Raw genomic sequence first — 20,957 nt, 5'->3', positions numbered from 1 at the left:
AGTCCAATAGCCACGTTTAGGATGCCACTAGGTACACTGAGTGTTTGCTAGTATAATAGCTTAGTTATAATGAGTTGGAGTGTGCAATGCAGGCAGACTTGCTGCAAATATCTTTGCACTAGTGAGACTAGACAAAAGTACAATAGCCACGTTTAGGATGCCACTAGGTACACTGAGTGTTTGCTAGTATAATGGTTTAGTAACAATGAGTTTGAGTGTGCAATGCAGGCAGACGTGCTGCAAATATCTTTGCACTAGTGGGTCGATACAGAAGTCCAACAGCCACGTTTAGGATGCCACTAGGTTCACTGAGTGTTTGCTAGTATAATGGCTTAGTAACAATGAGTTTGAGTGTGCAATGCAGGTAGACGTGCTGCAAATATCTTTGCACTAGTGGGACTAGACAAACGTCCAATAGCCACGTTTAGGATGCCACTAGGTACACTGAGTGTTTACTAGTATAATTCTTAGTTATAATGAGTTGGAGTGTGCAGAGGACAGGAGGGTACAGTGCCAGCGTTGTGGGGCTCTGGGTAGAGGAAAGGAAGCCTGCCTTTCTATTCCCTCCTAATGGGGAAATGCAGCGACGAAATCCCTGACCTTAGCTACACAGACGCTGTCTCTGTTTTCAGGACCTGTCACCTATGGCTCTGACCCTGCCGGTACGAGCCCTTAAAAGGACTTATAGAAAGTGCTATCCCTAAGCTGTCCAGCACTGTGTATGGAGCGCCTACAGCAGTATCGGCGATAGGACAAAGGACGGAGCTGCGCCAGTGATGTCTGACCCCAAGGACGCAGAAGGCAGATAATGGCGTGCTGGAGGAAAATGTCCGGTTTTATAATGCAGGGACATGTGACATGGACATCCTATCACACATGCCGTTGCTAAAAGTCCACTTAGCTGTGTGTGTGTCTGGGATTGGTTGACATGCTGGCCCGCCCCACAAGACGCGCGTGCTTAGGGAAGGAAGACAAGGAAAAAAAAAAAAATGGCGATACCCATTATACAAACAGCAGTGATCTGAAGGCGCTGTTCACGCACACTATACACTGAAATTTCATAATAGTGTGAGTCACAGAGTGACTTACACTATTACAGCGGAAAGCCAGCTAGGAATTAGCTGTTTTTTTGCTGCTAGAACCATTATCGAACGTTTCTAGAACTATCGAGCTTTTGCAAAAAGCTCGAGTTCTAGTTCGATCTAGAACAGGCCCCAAAATCACTCGAGCCTAGAACTGGAGAACCTCGAACCTAGAACCGCGCTCAACTCTACTGGTTACACTGTTGGGGATTTATTCAAAATTGAAGGCATACTGAATCAGCATGGCTACCACAGCATCTTGCAGCAGCATGCTATTCCATCCAGTTTGCGTTTAGTTTACCCTCTTTGGGTATTCATAAAAGGGAATATCCTCCCAGATGACACCCCCAGAACCAAGGTTTTTTCAGGGTGGATTGATATGTTTAGACCATACAGGAAAGGCAGCAGGAATCCAGTATAGATTCATAGAGACACATGTTCAAGCGTTCAAGACGTGTGATGCTATTGGGGTAAGAGTCTTACCCTTCAATATATCAGAGGGTGCTAGATTAATGGTGGAGAGATGCTTCTGCATTTACCCTTACATTACTATCTCCCTGCACATTATCCCCATGTAATGTGAGATTGATGGCTTCTTTCTTTCTTGTTCAGGGGTAATTCCCCTCTTTTTGACTATGTGGTCAGTTAGGGATTGTGCAATAGTTTATATTAGTCACTGACATATGTATTTTTGACACTCTTACCTTTTGCTTCCCCTTAGGAACCACTTGGTAAATTGTGCTTTTGGTTCAGCCTAAGAATCGCTTTATATTTTTGACAATTTATTTCAGTTATACTGGTAATGGTTTTCTCTGGACCTTTTACTATGCCGCCTCATAGAGGTTATCTTCTATAGTAGACATCCAGGAGTTTCTTACCTCAATCAACATATCTTATTGTCCTTATTGTGATTGTCTTGTTGTAATAACTGATCCTTTTTGTTATTTTGCTACTCTGTTGAAGGCATTTGCTGCAAGGGACCGGATATTTGTTACAGCATGAACATACTATATTCTTATATGTAATATCTGGGACATGGGCTGCTAAGTTTTTAAATGATTTTATTATCACTGTATGTCTTGTATGTGTTATTGGACAAAATAAAAATGTATATCTTTGTACATGTTGGTGTGCACATGTTTCTATTGAGGCCTTTTTCTCCTTCTATATCATAACAAGATAATGCCATGCCCTTTTTTTCAATTTTTCTACTGGCTACCTGGGCTATTTTATGCTCATCCTGCCTGTTAACTTAAAAAATCCACATATACTGTAAATAAAATACCTAAAAACCAATTGCAGAATTTCACTTTTTCTATTTCACCACACTAGGATTTTTTTTCCCACTTACTGTTACATCATATAATAAAATGCATGGTGTCTTTCAAATTTGCAACTCATCACTCAAAAATCAAGCCCTCATATGGCTATATTGATGGAAAAATAAAGTTATGGCTCTTAGAATTAATGGAGTAAATAACAAAAATGCAAAAATGATAAATCGCCTGATTCTTAAGGGGTTAAGTCATTTGTAATTTGAATAATGGTTAATTTAAAGTTTTACAGATTCTGTGAGTAAAATAGGATAGATTCTTACTATACTTCATTTTAATGCAAGTTATTGCCTAATATTGTTGGGTATATTTAGTCATGTTCATTGTGTTTATGATGACAGTGTGATATCACAATCTTCATTATTGTATTACACAGAATATTTTGTGTTTCTAGTTTACTGTATATTGTATGTACTGAATAGATTGAACATGAAATGATGTAATATGTTGTACTAAATACTGTATCTAAACATTTCCCCTAGGACGCATGATACTGTTGGGGCTGTGGCAATTGATTCAAAGAGCAACGTCTCCTGTGCTACATCAACTGGTGGGATAACGAATAAAATGGTTGGACGGGTTGGTGACAGCCCACTTATAGGTAGGCTATAAATAATTTTCAAAATGTGTGGAATTTTGTCCTGCATACTGGAAAGCCATAGATTCACTAGAATTTTTTTAGGAACAGTAAATAACATATAGGGAATCAATTTTCTCTTTGATAAGGCTTCTGAAGATTTGTTACCTTGCAGTCCCAGAAATAGAGTTTTTAAGGGTATTGGAAAGGGGCCTGTGCTAAGATTTGGTAGACTTTGTATCCAAAGATTTCAATTAAGTTTTATAAAATGCCTTTATCTAATCCTATTGTTTGAGCCTTTGTCCTTCACTAAAAAAGACTGAGTATGCTCCACACAAATGAGAGAGCAGGAAAGATCATTCAGCCATTGGAATTCTTCCTAGGACTCACATTTTGTTCCCTTCACTGACCACATCCTTTGGACACAGGATGGGGCATTTTGAATATTAAAAGCAAAATATCTATTTGAAGGAAAAAAGAAAAAAGTCTAAAATAAATCAGTTTTGTTATGTGAGCTGCTTTGCACTTTAGCAAATTAGAATATGAGTACTTCATATACAAGTATAAAATACTTTATTATAATGAGGTGATTAACATACAGCGACAAATAATGACCACCGCGGTCTTCAGTAATGTTCACTTTGTATCAGGACGAGGACTCGTTCATGCTATAGACTTAATTGTCTAATGAATAAATTATACGTTAAGCAAGTAGAATAACTGTATAGGGAAAATGCCTGATGACTCTGCTAGTATGGTTTCCTGGAAATAGGAATCTTGTATAGTTGTAAATACTAAAGCTGCAAGCTAGACAAGACAATGAGTGTTCTATAAGTTCAGTGAAATTGTGAAAGAAACAGACACCAGCACTTTGGATGTACTGTACATTAAAATGAATTATTTAGTGCACGTTAATAAAATCTACAGATTGTAATGTCTTTTAGAATACAAATAGTGCTTTGAAGTGCAAAATATTGCTGAAATAAATTGTAAATGACTTCCCTTTTACACTCAGCCTTACAATGGAGATCATGATGTGTAATAATAGCTTGTAGTAATAGCTTTGCAGTCACTTTTCAAAAACTTTTTTTATCTTGAAAAATTGCAGTTCTCACATGCTAACCAGTTGAGTATACTCAATAAACAGACATTATCAGACACTGAATAAACACTAGTAAGCTTAGCTATATTAAAGAAATACTCCCATCAAATTTTACCCTCCAAATATATTGCAGTCTTAACATCATATAGCACTGTGTATTTACACTTGCTCAGTTTTTGCTTCAACCCAGATAATTCTTCTCTTTTCCATTAGGTCTATTACTTCACGTGATTAATAACAGACTAGCTTAATATTTTTAAGCTCTATGAAAAAATAGGAAGTCTCTTTTCCCTTTATGAGTCATCTCTGCAAAGTGCTTGGCAGGGAGGAAGAGAGGAGCAGCTGGATCAGTAGTTGAAGAGGGTGATGACTCATGCAGACCAAAGAGATTTCCTGTTTCTGCATAGAGCTTAGACGGATGCAGATATTCTGTTTTTAATCACAGGATGTGAAAATCAAAATCAAAAACAGAGGAATTAACAGGTTAGAAAGGCAAAATGAGCAACTGTAAGTACACAGTGCTAAGAAAGATAACTTTTTTTGATAGAAATGCTTATTTAAATAACGCTTTTGTACTGATGAAAGCTGATATAAAAAAATGTATATATGTATATATCTTTGTGCTATACACAATTGAAACCAGAAGTTTCCATACACTATCTGAAAAGACATACAGTTAGGTCCAGAAATATTTGGACAGTGACACAATTTTCGCGAGTTGAGCTCTGCATGCCACCACATTGGATTTGAAATGAAATCTCTACAACAGATTGCAGATTGTAACATTTAATTTGAAGGTTTGAACAAAAATATCTGATAGAAATTGTAGGAATCGTACACATTTCTTTACAAACACTCCACATTTTAGGAGGTCAAAAGTAATTGGACAAATAAACCAAACCCAAACAAAATATTTTTATTTTCAATATTTTGTTGCGAATCCTTTGGAGGCAATCACTGCCTTAAGTCTGGAACCCATGGACATCACCAAACGCTGGGTTTCCTCCTTCTTAATGCTTTGCCAGGCCTTTACAGCCGCAGCCTTCAGGTCTTGCTTGTTTGTGGGTCTTTCCGTCTTAAGTCTGGATTTGAGCAAGTGAAATGCATGCTCAATTGGGTTAAGATCTGGTGATTGACTTGGCCATTGCAGAATGTTCCACTTTTTTGCACTCATGAACTCCTGGGTAGCTTTGGCTGTATGCTTGGGGTCATTGTCCATCTGTACTATGAAGCGCCGTCCGATCAACTTTGCGGCATTTGGCTGAGTCTGGGCTGAAAGTATATCCCAGTACACTTCAGAATTCATCCGGCTACTCTTGTCTGCTGTTATGTCATCAATAAACACAAGTGACCCAGTGCCATTGAAAGCCATGCATGCCCATGCCATCACGTTGCCTCCACCATGTTTTACAGAGGATGTGGTGTGCCTTGGATCATGTGCCGTTCCCTTTCTTCTCCAAACTTTTTTCTTCCCATCATTCTGGTACAGGTTGATCTTTGTCTCATCTGTCCATAGAATACTTTTCCAGAACTGAGCTGGCTTCATGAGGTGTTTTTCAGCAAATTTAACTCTGGCCTGTCTATTTTTGAAATTGATGAATGGTTTGCATCTAGATGTGAACCCTTTGTATTTACTTTCATGGAGTCTTCTCTTTACTGTTGACTTAGAGACAGATACACCTACTTCACTGAGAGTGTTCTGGACTTCAGTTGATGTTGTGAACGGGTTCTTCTTCACCAAAGAAAGTATGCGGCGATCATCCACCACTGTTGTCATCCGTGGACGCCCAGGCCTTTTTGAGTTCCCAAGCTCACCAGTCAATTCCTTTTTTCTCAGAATGTACCCGACTGTTGATTTTGCTACTCCAAGCATGTCTGCTATCTCTCTGATGGATTTTTTCTTTTTTTTCAGCCTCAGGATGTTCTGCTTCACCTCAATTGAAAGTTCTTTAGACCGCATGTTGTCTGGTCAAAGCAACAGCTTCCAAATACAAAACCACACACCTGTAATCAACCCCAGACCTTTTAACTACTTCATTGATTACAGGTTAACGAGGGAGACGCCTTCAGAGTTAATTGCAGCCCTTAGAGTCCCTTGTCCAATTACTTTTGGTCCCTTGAAAAAGAGGAGGCTATGCATTACAGAGCTATGATTCCTAAACCCTTTCTCCGATTTGGATGTGAAAACTCTCATATTGCAGCTGGGAGTGTGCACTTTCAGCCCATATTATATATATAATTGTATTTCTGAACATGTTTTTGTAAACAGCTAAAATAACAAAATTTGTGTCACTGTCCAAATATTTCTGGACCTAACTGTATGTATGTTTTCTCATTATCTGACATGAAATCAGAATATACCTTTCCCGTTTTAGGTCAATTAGGATTATCAAAATTAATTTTATTTGCCAAATGCCAGAATAATGAGACACCTGAAACACAATGCTTCTTTGTGTAGCATCATGGGAATGTCAAAAGAAATGATTATTGATTTTACAAGTCTCCCTAGGGAACTTTATTACTGTACAGATCGATCGCTTCTGCTGATCAAAGCAAGCATGGCTCTGATCTGCAGAAAGAAATGCTGTGTTCGTGTGAATGTTGGATACTCTACTGGCATTTACAGTAAGTGAGTCATGACAGCAACAGAGGTCATCAGCTGACCCTGTGCTGTCATGGCAACCCATTTAAGCCCTGTGATTGCGTTACGGGGCCACCAGTGGTTGCAGGGAATAGCCATATCAGCAGGTTTGTATATTAAAGCCCATTCACTTGCCAACTCTAATTGTTTGGGGTCTGTAAGTGCTATTCCTTTAGGGGTTGTTTGCTTTTTAGAGGGGGGTAAACTTAGCAGTACAAAGAAAATAATAAATTTAAGCATTTAATTTTAACGTTGGAAATATGGTACATACCCACCATTATAGGACTGGTTTTGCACCATGATAATAGCAGATCAGATAAGAAAATGTGCATCTGAACCAGTAATAGGATTAAAACAAAATGTTGATGTTCCAGAATGTGATGACAGGATCATATTTTAATAAATTTTGTTTTTTGTTCAAGAATGAATGTGGATTGTTGTTCATGGGAAAATGTAATACATCCCTTGAAAATAAGCCCTAGTGCATCTTTCGGAGTAAAAAAATAATATAAAACCCTGTCTTATTTTCAGGGAAACATGGTATCAGTAATGGCTGAAAGTGCTGGTACCCTTGAATTTATTAATGGAAGTATTTCTTCCAGAAAATTATTGATATTACATTTCTTTCCTTTATGTTTATTGGAACAACAGAAAAAAAGCAAAAACAAAGAAAAAAGGCAAATTGTTGTACATCATTTCACACAAAACACCAAAAATGTTGGCACCTTTCCAAAATTGTGGGTAAACAACTTTGTTTCAAGCATGTGATGCTCATTCAAACTCACCTGTAACATGTGTGGGCAATATGAAAATCACACCTGAACCCAGATAAAAGGGGAGAAGTTAAATCTTTGCACTGTTTGTGTGTGTCTCACTACTTAGTAAGACACACACAGACACGCAATGCAAAGATTTAACATACTTATGGAGAACAGAAAGAGGAAAAGAGAACTTTCTGAGTACTTGAACATCAAAGTAGTTGAAAAATATCAACAATCTCAAGGGTTCAATGTCGAAAAATCTTCATGGTCCTTTGTCGATGGTGCGCAACATAATCAAGAAGTTTATAATCTATGACACTGTTGCTAGTCTCCCTGGACACGGACTTGAGAGAAAAATTGATGAAAGGTTGCGATGCAAGATTGTCTGGATGGTGGATAAGCAGCCCTAATCAAATTCTAAAGAAATTCAATCTGTCCTGCAGGTTCAGGGTGCATCAGTGTGAGTGTGAACTACATGTCAACATTTAAATCAAATGACATGATATGACATGAGACCCAGGAGGCATAGAGACATAAAAAGCTGGACTGTAGTTTGCCAAAATTTACATGAGTAAGCCAAAATTTTTCTAAGAAGGCATTTTGTGAACAGATGAGACCAAAATAGAGCTTTTGGGTAAAGCAGATCATTCTACTGTTTACTGAAAATGGAATAAGGCTAACAAAGAAAACATTACATTTCCTCCAGTCAAATATGGTGTAGGTTCAAAGATGATTTGGGATTTATTTGCTGTCTCTGGCACTGGGTGCCTTGACTATGTCCAAGGCATCATGAATTCTGAAGATTTTGTGTCCTAGGTCATGGGTCTCCTGGCAGGACAATGACCTCAAACATACTTCAAGAAGCACCCTGAAATGGATGGAAACAAAGCGCTAGAGTTTTGAAGTAGCAGCAATGTGTGCAGATCTAAATCCCATTGAAGACCTATGGAAAGCTTTTAAAACTGCTGTAGGGAGAAGGCACTTTTCAAATATGAGAGACCTGGAGCAGTTTGCAAAAGAGGAGTGGTCCAAAATTCCAGTTAAGAAGTGTAAGAAGCTTGTTGATTGTTATAGGAAGTAATTGAATGCAGTTATTTATTGCAAAATGTGTGCAAACAAATATTAAGTTGAGGGTGCCGACAATTTTGTCTTTTCTTAGTTTTTATGTATTTCTCCAATATACACAAAGGAATTGCACATGTATATAACAAAACAAGTAAGTGCAATAATTTATGGGGAGAGCTACTTCAACAAACAATATCAAATGTGTCAACTTGTTTGGTCATGACTGTGTGTATATGTACAGTATATGTGTGCATATATATACTGTACATAGATAGATAGATAGATAGATTCATAAACACATGTTCACGGAAGCACTACTGTGCCTCAGCAATTGTCAACTCTGTTTTGTAGCTTTACGTGGTCTCCATTTTGAGATTGAGTTGCTGTGGTTCCTAAATGCCTCAAATTTTCATAAATACCACTCAGAGGTGATGGTGAAATATTTAAGAGGGAAGACATTTCATGACCTGTCTCGTTACAAAGGTGTCATGCTATTACAGTACCATGTCCAAATTAAAGGGAACCTGACAACTGAGATATGCTTCACATTTATTTAATCGTAAGAACGTATATCTTACCATCATATAAAAATAAACACCAGACAATAGACAGTGATTGAAAAATATCAAAAGGGTAAAAATCAAATTTGAATATCAAGATTTTCTATATATGCAATAGCGTTATCTTTTACAATATAAGAATCCTTCTTGTCACCATGGTAGGATCTCAGGGGGCACTCCTCAACAATGTGCTGGATAGTTTGACGATCTGCTCCACAGTCACAGGTCGGAGAGTCATATTTTCCCCACTTATACATAAAATCTGCACAGACGCCAAAGTTTGTTCTGATACGATTTAGAGTAATCCATGTTTTCCTTGGTAGATTGAAGCCTGGTGGAGGGTTTTGTAAATTAGGGAACATTTGGGGATCACCGTCTACTACATTGACCCAAAGTTCTCGCCATTTCTCCTCTAAATTGAAGTCTTGTTCATGCAAGGTGATTGCAGTTCGGATGGGTGGGTGTCTTGATTTCAATCGTTCTATTGTAACATCTCTGATATTTTGGTGTATTGGAAGTTTTTCATTATTCCCTACTTTAGTGTATTCTTTAAGTAGGAGCTTTTGTCTTCTTAGATTTGCGGGTGCGATATGACTCAGCACAGGTAACCAGTGAACAGGTGTAGGTCTAATAGCACCAGATATTATACGCAAAGAGTTGTTCAGCTGAGTGTCAATTAAGTTTACATGACAGCTATTTAACCATGCTGGAGCACAGTATTCTGCAGCAGAGTACACCAGGGCAAGAGTAGATGTTCTCAAAACAGATGTTGCCAAGCCCCAGGAGGATCCACAAAGTTTCTGAATAATATTATTACGTGCTTTCATTTTCTGTGCCAATTTATCCAGATGGGATTTAAAAGTTAGACTTCCGTGACACTGTTTTAGGAATATCAGCTAGGTACAGGGCAAACAGGAGAGGTGCCAGCACTGATCCCTGGGCCAGTCCGTTGTTTAAAGATTTCTTACAACTGGTTGAATCGCACATAATAAGATGAAAAGTTCGATTTGCAATCATATTGTTCAAGAGGTACATCATTTTCTTACATGGAATCACCTTCAGAAATTTATATAAAAGTCCTTCCCTCCACACAGTATCATATGCAGCAGAGAGATCGATAAACGCCACTGAAACTTTCTTGTTCTTCTGGAATTCAGCTTCAAGGAGAGTTGTCAAAGCTAAGACTTGGTCACTACAGTTTCGAGCAGGTCTGAAGCCGGCTTGCTCTATAGGTTTTGAGTCGAAAATCTTTAGACTGATCTTGTTATATATTAAGCGTTCTAAGAGCTTATATAAGCAACTCATCAAGGCAATGGGTCTATAGCTTGATGGATTATCTTCAGGCTTCCCAGGTTTTAACAATGCAATTATTTTGGCATGTTTTAATTTACTAGGGACTTGAGCATTCTCCATAATATCTGAGAAGAACTTTGCCATCCATTTTTTCGCATAAGGTCCACAGTTTTTGAGAAATTCAGGATGGATCCCATCAGAGCCGGGAGCTTTGTTAATTTTAGTTTCAGCAAGGGCAATTTCAATGTCACAGGTTGTAAAAGCACGTGAGTATTCTTCAGATGGCGCCACTGATGATTTTAGTAGCTTAAACTTACTTTTAACTTCTATGGTGTGAGCTCGGTCTTTTGGGCTTCTTGATATGTTCACAATATGTGCTGCAATTTGATTTGAAGTTATAGAATTCGTTTTGTGCTTTACTTTACGATTTCCTTCTAGTTTTCTTAAAAGAGACCATGCTTTTCTACTGGACCTTTTAAAGTCCAAATTCTCAACTGTTTCCATCCATTTAATACAACGTGCCGCATTCAGTTTGTTCAACAATTCCTCACCAATTTCACCATCTTCACTCTCAAGAAATTGTCTGTACAGTTGTTCACATTCATCAGACCATCCTGGGATATATTCTTTGCGAAAGCCACGTGGTATTGATTTCTTTGCAGCTGTAATAACTGCTTTAAAAAACCGTTCATAGTTTTTACTGATTGGAGGTATCCAGCCGATACACTTATCAAGGTGATCTGCAAACGTCTTCCAGTTGGCTTTGGCAAGGTTCCATCGAGGACGCGGATACGACGTTACAAGAGGAATAGATACTCCAATGGTGATGATGACAGGGCGATGCTGGCTACGAGGGAAATGTTTGACAACACATCGAGATGTAGACAAAGGTTGATTGTTTCTATTGCATGAGACAAAACATAAGTCAGGATTGTTTCCTCTCTGCCAGGCTGCCGACTGGAAATTTGGAAAGTCCTTTGCATCAAAAACGAGGAATATATTATGCGCTTCAGACCAGTTTACCAGATACTCGCCATTGTCATCGTTGCTAGCATATTGCCAAAGCTCGTGGTGGCTATTAAAATCTCCTATGTATACAGTAGGGTGTGGGTGAACATGAATGACTTCTGTGGGCCATTGTACTGCAGGAGGCTTGTAAATATTAACAATTGTGATATCGCCAATTTTGCTCACAACTTCATGGATGTCATTTTCAACAGATGTAGATACAAGCATTGCGTTTTCAATGTTACTTTTCACCATATGTGGCTACACCGTAATGAGAGTCATATGTAGCACCAATTAGATCAAAGCCATAGATGGAGCCATGAACTAGGAGTTGATCTTCATTTTCAACATGCGTTTCCTGAAGAACAAGTACATCTATTTTGTTATCAGTGAGGAACTTGTGGAGGAAAACACATTTTAGGCGGCTGATATCTTCAATATTAATTTGGCAGATATTCACCATGGGTCCAAGATCTTTCATTTGAGGAGTGACATTTGTGACAATACCATTATATTTTTTAGGCATTGTCAAAATTGTTCCTTTGTTCCTCTGTTGATTATCAGGTATGATGTAAGATATACTGACCAGGAAATCTAGATATAATTTGATTGTTTGGTCATCAAGATTGTTAGTCCTTTAGCGTTACCCAGGGTGCACCACGTGGAGGCGGACTAACATTGCACCCTATGCTTCACAATCTATGACAGAAATGGGCTGCATGATTCCAATAAGGTGTGTTTTACTCTGAAAAGCTGCAGCATTTTCAAGTAAAATATACTTTAAAAGTCAACAGGGACTAAGCTGCATGGAAGACTAGTCAAACAGGAAGGTCCCTGGCGGCTTCTACCTGTTCACTGCCCTTGCATCGCAGGTCTCTCCATGCGTTTGTGTATGGGGAGATACTTGTCCCTTCAAGGCAGTGGGTGGGGAGAAGTGCCAAAGACCCACCTTTAGACTAGTTTAGACAGAAGTTTTTAAAGTATGTTTCTCTCTGAAGTGCTGCAGCTGGAATCATACAAATAGTGTCCATAGATCAGGCAGTATGTATCAGCTGTCAGGTTTACTTTAAGGGAGAATGATCTATTCTTTCACAAATGTTTGTAACAACAGACTATCTGGCCAGGGACTTGCTTAAAAAATAACTGTGGTGATGGAACTGAATGAAAAACCTAAATTCAATGATGAAGGTGTGTCTATACACATAGTGTATATCTATTTAATAATACTAAAATTAAATACCTGAAACATTCTCTTTCAGACTCAAAAACAATTAGCTGTTTAATTGATAATTTAGGAGTGTTGTATTAAGAGAAAAAAATGTTTGTGCATTCAATTATCTTGTTTTTAATAACTGAAAGCACATAAATTAGTTTGTGGCAAATAAATAGGCTTTAGATTGAGGTCAAACAAAACCTAATTAAATTCAATGTTGTTACACAATAAAATATATAAAATGTCCAAGGGAGGCCATTGCTTTTACCAGCCCCTACAAACAGCATTTATCTTTCTATTGTGGTTTTAAAATATGCAAAATGTTTGCATATGACAGGTTGCAAACTCTCTCAAGATTGTAAATTGCTTCATTTCATTTCTCACTTTAAAAGGACACAGCCCATTTGTATGAGAATCTGGCATTTGGCACTGACCACCGGTAGCTTGTAAATACTTCATTTAAATCTCCATATTTAAAAAGTTGATAAGTGCCAAAGTGATTTGACTATTGCTTCAGCTCTGCCAAGAGTAGAAGGGATCTGGAAGTGGATCAAAAGAAAAATGATGTCCACGAGTAGTTTGTTTTTTATTTCATTGCTTACTGCTACCTCAAAATATGTTCTCTCGACAGATGCCAATGTATATCGGGAAGAGAGCTGCTTGTTAATGTTCACACATTTTGTATCTTTTTATTATAATTTGGCTTTCAATTCATGCATTTCTCACTCTGTCTTTTACAGACAATACAACTATTGATAATAGCATTGCTTTAAGAGACATAACTTGTCCCACACCTACCATGTGCCACATATAATATTGTTGGCTTCTGTTAACATGAGTACACATAGCATAACAATTTTGCAATTGGAATCATAAAAAACTGGTATAGTACCTTGGTTTCTGATTCAGTCTTAAAACATTCACCTGACATGTCCAGTGCCGCTTGACACACAGATTAAATACATCTGCCCCACCTTGTAGATTCTCTTGCGTAAAGGCTTTAACAAAAATTATTTTAAAGAAGAATGGTATATAAGATAATACTTTATGGTTACAAGTCTTAAAGGGAACCTGTCACCAGATTTGGAGCCTATAAGCTGCGGCCACCACCAGTGGGCTCTAATATGCAGCATTCTAATATGCTGTATATAAGAGCCAAGGCCGCTGTGTAGAACATAAAAACACTTTATAATACTCACCTAGGAGGTCGCTCCGGTGCAGACTGGTCAAATGGGTGGCGCCGTTCTCTTTTACCAGCTCCTCCTCTGTCAGTCATCTTGGTCTTCCTTCTTCTGAAGCCGGCATGCATGACGCATCCTACATCATGCACACAGGCCGGTATTGAGGTTCTGTGCAGGCGAACTACAATACTTTGATCTGCCCTGAGCAGAGCAGATCAAAGTGAGCCTGCGCAGGACCTCAGTGCCTGTGAGTGTGTATGACGTAGAACGCGTCATGCACGCCGGCTTCAGAAGAAGGAAGACCAAGATGGCTGAAAGAGGAGGCACCGGTCCCGGAGAACGGCGCCACCCATTTGACTAGTCTGCACCAGAGCGACCTCCTAGGTGAGTATTATAAAGTGTTTTTATGTTCTACGTTCTACACAGCGGCCTGGGTTCTTATATACAGCATGTTAGAATGCTGTATATAAGAGCCCGGTGGTGGTGGCTGCAGCATATAGGCCGAAAAACTGGTGACAGGTTCCCTTTAAAGTTATGACAAGTCGAACACATGAGTTTTAAATTGATGGAAGATATAAAATACAAATATGGTAAAATGTGTTTACATAGCAATTTGTTTACTTCTAAACTTTCTATTGTAGATACCTTTATCTAGTTTGAATGTTTTGGTAAATTAATTAGCTATGCTTCTAATATAGTAATTAAAAGGCTATGCACTTTGTATGTGTAGGAGAAATAGTTTTGTTTTTTCCTATGTAAATGCTTGCTTTTTATTAATTAGTATGCTAATAGTTTTTAAATTTATATATATATTAATAGTTTATTCCTCAAAGGTCAAATGTTAAACTGATTAATGCAACAACAAAATAAAATTACACCATTAGGACGCTGCAACCTGCTGCTTTTTCTGTCCCGGCAATTAACTGATACCATAAGTGATTTATCACAAGTTATTTATCAGCACTTTGTACTAGGTGATTAAAATGTATACCATCATTTATATTACATATTATTTTAACAATTTGTAAAATAAATAAAAAAAATAAGTATATGTACAAGTATTGTAAATAGGTGGAAAATGCTGCACAGTCACAATGTCTTAAAATAGAAATGTTATTTTAATACATTATTTTATTAATTAACAAAGTGCAAAGGGAAAGAACAAAAGAGAAATAATAATAATAATAATAATAATAATAATATTTATTCATTTATATAGCGCTATTAATTCCATAGCTCTTTACATACATTGGCAACACTGTCCCCATTGGGGCTCACAATCTAAATTCCCTATCAGTATGTTCTATCTAATTCAAATCAATATTTGGTCTGACCACACTTTGTTATTCTCAAGGCCCTCAACAGGTTATGTTTTCAGCATTTCCTTAGCATTGAACAATAGTGATAAGCGAGCATGCTCAGCACTGCTTGTAACTCAGTTGAATATCAAGGATGCTTGGGAGGTGTCCTTGAATGTTTTGCATCTGCTTCTAGCCACTAAACATGCAGGGATTGCATGCCAATCATGGTAATACCATACAGTGATTGGCCAGCCGCATTGCATCATTGGCCTTATATGAGACCCGAGCGGCAATGCTTGGCACAGTGCAGTTCAGAGAGAGTTGATGTACGATTCCACAAGGAAATACTCCGTTCTAAAACAATATAGATTAATATTCTGCAGTTCCTCGAAAAACCTTCAGATATTGCTCTCAAACATGCAATCCACATAAATCCCGTTCTTCTGGGTGGGTTTGAATTTTCTCGCACTCCTAGCATATTACTGCTGCAGTCATACACGAGTATAGCAGGATTACAATGAAACATCGGGCGCCCATCTTGGGTGTCCGGTGCAAGTTACCTGACAAACAGCCACCAGCCTGAAGGTTCTAGAGGCAATGAGGTCTCTGCGCTGTATATATTCTTGGTGCCTGAACACGGCAATTTTCAGCAGGGATATGCCAGGTTTCCTCTGTATAAACTCCTGGTGCCTGGAGACGGGGATACCGCCAAGGTTATGTCAGGTCACAGCTCTGCTCTGAGAGACAGGCAGGTGGTTAGGCTCTGGGGTTAGAGATCCTTCCAGGGCACGAATACAGGTGTATATATATATATATATAATGCAGTTATGTCTTTATTTTCTAGGGTCTGGAGCATATGCAGACAATTTTACTGGGGCCGTGTCTACAACTGGCCATGGAGAGTCTATAATGAAGGTTACGCTTGCAAGACAAGTACTTTTTAATATGGAAAAAGGTAATGATTTATAGTAAGAAAAGGTAGTTAATTATTTCCTGGCACGTGATGCACTTAGTTCTGTGTCTAGTTTGCTAGTTTTCCTTTTTTATTTTTACTACATCTACAAATTCCTGTTAGTTTTTTTGTACACATATTTCATTAATAATGGAATTTACAGTACTAACTTGGCATGTAGCCTTCGTTTTCCGTATTGCAGCCAGTCATGAGAATATAGAACAGAATTCAATCAATACATGCATTCTAATTTTGATTTTGGTGTTAGGAGAAATTGGTCCTATCTTTCCTGGTGCACAGGATATATTGAAATGAGATTGTAAGCTCCACTGGAGAGGAACTGATGTAAAGAAGTGCAGAAAACAACTAAACTACATAAAAAAATGATCAAAATCTCTGCTGCATGTTTGTGTGTAAATTATAAAGATTGTAGTGACATTAGAAAGTTGATTGTGATGAGGTGTCTGTGCATTTTTCCATCCCCAAAAGAATGTTATTTATGATATGCAGCAACATTAGTAACATACCTCTAAAATTGTCTTCAGCGGATCCCATATTCCTGCCTTTAGAGACTGTGTGAACCAGATTTGTCATAAAATATACCAATCAATTATCATCTAATCCTCAGAAGGGGATTCCAGAAACAAGCACCACTTGATGCTAATCCATTATGCATTATTGCAGCAATGTACTACATATCTCCATATAGCTCTAATGGTTAAATTAAAAGCATAAAGTTTTGTTGTGTGTTATTTACATTACATCAACTCTCGAATGAAAAAGGGATAGATGGCAACTCGATGAATTAGATCAGACTTCCAAATCTATTAACAAAGTAGCTGGAATTCAATCAGTAGTGTTATATCCATAGGCTAACGCTATATAATATGTGTGATTTTGTTATAAAATGTGCACAGTCCTTAATTTCTTTCAACATCTCTGTCCATAATTATACTTTTTAATGTTTTTTGTTTGTTTTGCATCACCATTGGATTAAAGTTACATCCTTTATGCTCTTCTGCAACTAATGCACTCCCTGTATGTTGATCTAATCATTTTTTTTTACTATTGTAGCTAAATTTTATGTTGTGCAAAAAATGTAGCTTGGCCATAGAAATACTATGTAAAGTTTTAGTTTATACATTTTATTTGACATCTTTAGTAGAGATGACCAAACCTCTCAAGGTTCGGTTCGCCGAGCCCAATCGAACCTTTATGATTTTAATTCAATTGGAGGCTAAATGTAAAGCAGAGAATACACCTTTAGGTGGATCAAAAAGCTTCCAAAACAGCAAAAATACATTTTATAGTGCAGCACCACTGTTTTGGCATAGCCATTAGCTTCTTAGACTATTGACATAAGAAATATAGAGGTGGATGAGAGATAGGTGTAGGGCTGGTGCTCCCATACCCCTGCCGTACAGAGGAAAGACAACTTTGAGACCTATCTAGTTGTCTCGACATTCAAAATCCTTATAGGAAGACAGCAATACAGTAGCATCAATTGCCTGCCTCCCTTTAGGGCCTTAAAAGAGCAGGGATGTAAAACTGAAGACATGCTAGAGTGATTGGTGTTGGCCTCTTTATCCCAGAAGACTGGCACTAACCACAAGACACAACTTTGACACCTATCTTGTAGTCTTGACATTTAAAAATCTTTCAGACAGACAGCAGTACATTAGCATCAATTGACCCCCTCCCTATAGGGCATTAAAAGAGCTGGGAAGTACGGTCCATGCAACACACAGGCTGTGGCCTAGCATTTTAATTTTCAAAAAGGAAGACATGCTACAGTGACCAGTGTAGGCCCATTGCTCCCGGAAGACTGGCACTACCCACAAAACACAACTTTGATGCCTATTTTGTAGTCTTGACATTTAAAAATCGTTCAGACAGATAGCAGTACAATTGTCCCCCTCCCCATATGGCTTTAAAAGAGTAGGGTACAGTACAGTACAGTCCATGTGACATACAGGCTGTGGTCCAGCATTTGAATTTGAAAATTGGAAACATGCTACAGTGAACAGTGTAGGCCTCTTGCTCCCAGAAGACTGGCACTACAGAAAAAAATCTCTTTATGTATGAGGTGGAGAGAAAGGGTATCTTTTTCATGTAGACTGTAACAACATCATCAGACTTGGAGTGACTCATTTGCACCCTAGTTTGGCAGCGTTGCTGCCCTTGCATACACATATGAATAAAGACCCCATTTGCAAATTGCCAATGTAACCTCCTCTGCTTCCTCCTTATCTGCTAAGCTACACAGCTGCATGCCACTGGGTTCACACCAAGTGGGATCTACTACTTCATCATCAGGCTCTATGTTGTCCCAGTCCTCCTCTTCCTGACCTGACATCACAGGGTAGTACATGTGCTTCGTCTGGGCCAGGAGCCAGCTCAGAAAGATTTTGGGATTGGTGCAGATGTTTTTCTTGTCTTTAGTCTGGGAATCTTTGGAGCGGACCTGTGACGCCCATGGGATAGAATGTGTGAATAGCTCTTGAGACTCGCCTATGTGTGGTTCCCCACAGTCAGTTTGCCGGTTGGTGATTTGTGACGCGTGCGCAAACAAGTGTAATTCGGGTAGTACCTCTGAGGAATGAACTGTGTTATGCTCAGGTGCAGGAAGAGGAGTAGAGGCCACTTGATGCAGCGCTTGCCATCCACTCCAGCACCTACTGTTTATCAGCCTCATGTCAAAGATGAAGCGATGTGTGACTGCCAAAGAAATAGGATATAATGAGTCGGCGTTTGCTCACTAGACATTTGACTAACAGAACTTCCCACACGTATACCTCCAACACCTCACCTATTCCGTCTTCCATGACAACCTCGTCATGATTTACCACTCATGGTTGATGTACCCTCCCCCTTTCAAACAGATGTTTTGCAAAACTAGGCCCACACCTGTCAGACACCTGACACAAAAGATTAATTTATTTCCTGCCTGAGTTGGCAATATTGGGAAGGCACTAATAAGTACCACTACCTACAAATGCATTTCACAGCACAATTTGGAGCAGAAACAGAAAAGTGCCAAGAAGACCCTTTTCAGCTTGTTCAATAGCAAATTTTCAGCAATCACAAATAAGAACAACTATAAATGTGTTTCACTGCATAATTTTGAGCAGGCAATTAAATTTCCCAGAAACAACTTTTTGGCTAGTTTCCTAGAAAATTTAAAGCAGGCCAGCCATTGCTAACTAGAAATACCTATAAATGTGTTTGCGTAATTTTCAGTAGGCAATTCAAATTGGCAGGAACCACTTTTTACATACTTCCCTAGCAACTTTTTAGGCCACACATGGCTAACTAGCAATACCTAGGGCGGCACGGTGGCTCAGTGGTTAGCACTGCAGCCTTGCAGCGCTGGGGTCCTGAGTTCAAATCCCACCAAGGACACCATCTGCAAGGAGTTTGTATGTTCTCCCCGTGTTTGCGTGGGTTTCCTCCAGGTTCTCCGGCTTCCTCCCACACTCCAAAGACTTACAGATAGGGACTCTAGCTTGTGAGCCCCAATGGGGACAGTGTTGCCAATGTATGTAAAGTGCTGTGGAATTAATAATGCTATATAAATGAATAAAATTATTAATTATTATTATACCTATAAATGTGTTTGCATACTTTTGAGCAGGCAGTAATACGTAGCAATACCTATTTAGATGCTTCACTTTCAACTCTTTAGCAGGTACTACAAGTACCAATCCCTATATTGATCGTGAAATGTTCCGATTTGTGGCACACACACACACACATATACACACACCTTTCCCTACATTGCACATCCCTATTCTAAATTACAGCTGTCCTATCTATCTCAACTACATAGCATTAAACCCTTAAATAAGCTCACCTACACTGCATGTCCCTGTTCTAAACTAGCGCTCTCCTATCTATCTCAACTACCTAGCCTTACACCCCTAACTAAGCTCACTGTCTGGCAGCCCCAGTAGCAACACCTTCCCTAATATTTCCCATTTGCAAAATGGTGCCAATGCAACATGTCCACAATTTATATGCACATGTGACTTAGGCAGCCAATCACAGAAGCCCTTCTAACTGACCCTTGTGGATGTTTGCTGCAACAACATCCAAAAATAAAGTTAAGGGGAAAAAAATGACGCCGTCCGCCAAAAGCCTTCTCCCAAAGTCCCCACCTCCTCCACTGATTTTACCCATCCCCACATCAGACAGCACCACAATCCTATAAAAAAAAGCAGAAAATGCTATTACAAAACCATTTGTGGGATCGCGGCCAGGGTTTGGAGGCAGAAAACGAAGATTATTGACTTTTGGGGAAAGGGCTAGGGGTTACCGAGCCCGATCAAACAAGCTAAGGCTTGTACCAAATTTGAAATTAGTGAACATTTACCAAACAGGTTTGCTCATCTCTACTCTGTAGAACTCACAAGTGCAAAAATAAATCTACAGGTAGCATAACCAAGAAGGAAAAGTTGTAAAATTATCGTATTCACAGGATCGATGAGCATGTTAATGATATTCAAATGCTAAAAAAATGGAAACAACATTTTTACATCTTGATTTATTGAGCATTGATAATGGGCGCCACATGCAGAAATATGTACACTTAAATGCATTTGCACACTATCAGTGAGGGTGTCTGGGGATTGTCCTGCCACACTGAATGCAGTTATGTGTGCAAATGTTCAAGATCCACTGTAGGAAGCTTCCTTTATAGTTCTTACCCAAAGATGACCCAGATGTGCATGGTGAGAAAAAAGTCAGGTGACACATCAGACTATGGTAGCACATTTAAGCCAAACGGACTGCTAACAGTAGAATGAGTAACATGCGGTTTTGCATTATTGAGTTAAAAAAACAGCTTTTGGGACACTTTGGTGAAATAGTTGTACCACTGCTTCCACG

At 38.7% G+C, this 20,957-nt stretch overlaps 1 protein-coding gene across 1 annotated transcript in view; it reads left to right on the top strand.

The window, feature by feature from the left end:
• LOC142295339 (isoaspartyl peptidase/L-asparaginase-like) overlaps window positions 1-20,957 on the top strand; it is a 135,189-nt gene that overhangs the window by 102,886 nt on the left and 11,346 nt on the right. The window contains exons 5-6 of the mRNA XM_075338443.1: window positions 2,899-3,017; window positions 15,963-16,073. Of these exons, the coding sequence (XP_075194558.1) occupies window positions 2,899-3,017; window positions 15,963-16,073 (230 nt within the window). The remainder of the gene's footprint in view (window positions 1-2,898; window positions 3,018-15,962; window positions 16,074-20,957) is intronic.

Source organism: Anomaloglossus baeobatrachus, chromosome 3 (genome assembly GCF_048569485.1).
Source record: "Anomaloglossus baeobatrachus isolate aAnoBae1 chromosome 3, aAnoBae1.hap1, whole genome shotgun sequence".
NCBI classification, from domain to species: domain Eukaryota; kingdom Metazoa; phylum Chordata; class Amphibia; order Anura; family Aromobatidae; genus Anomaloglossus; species Anomaloglossus baeobatrachus.
This window is presented reverse-complemented; position numbering and strand designations above follow the sequence as displayed.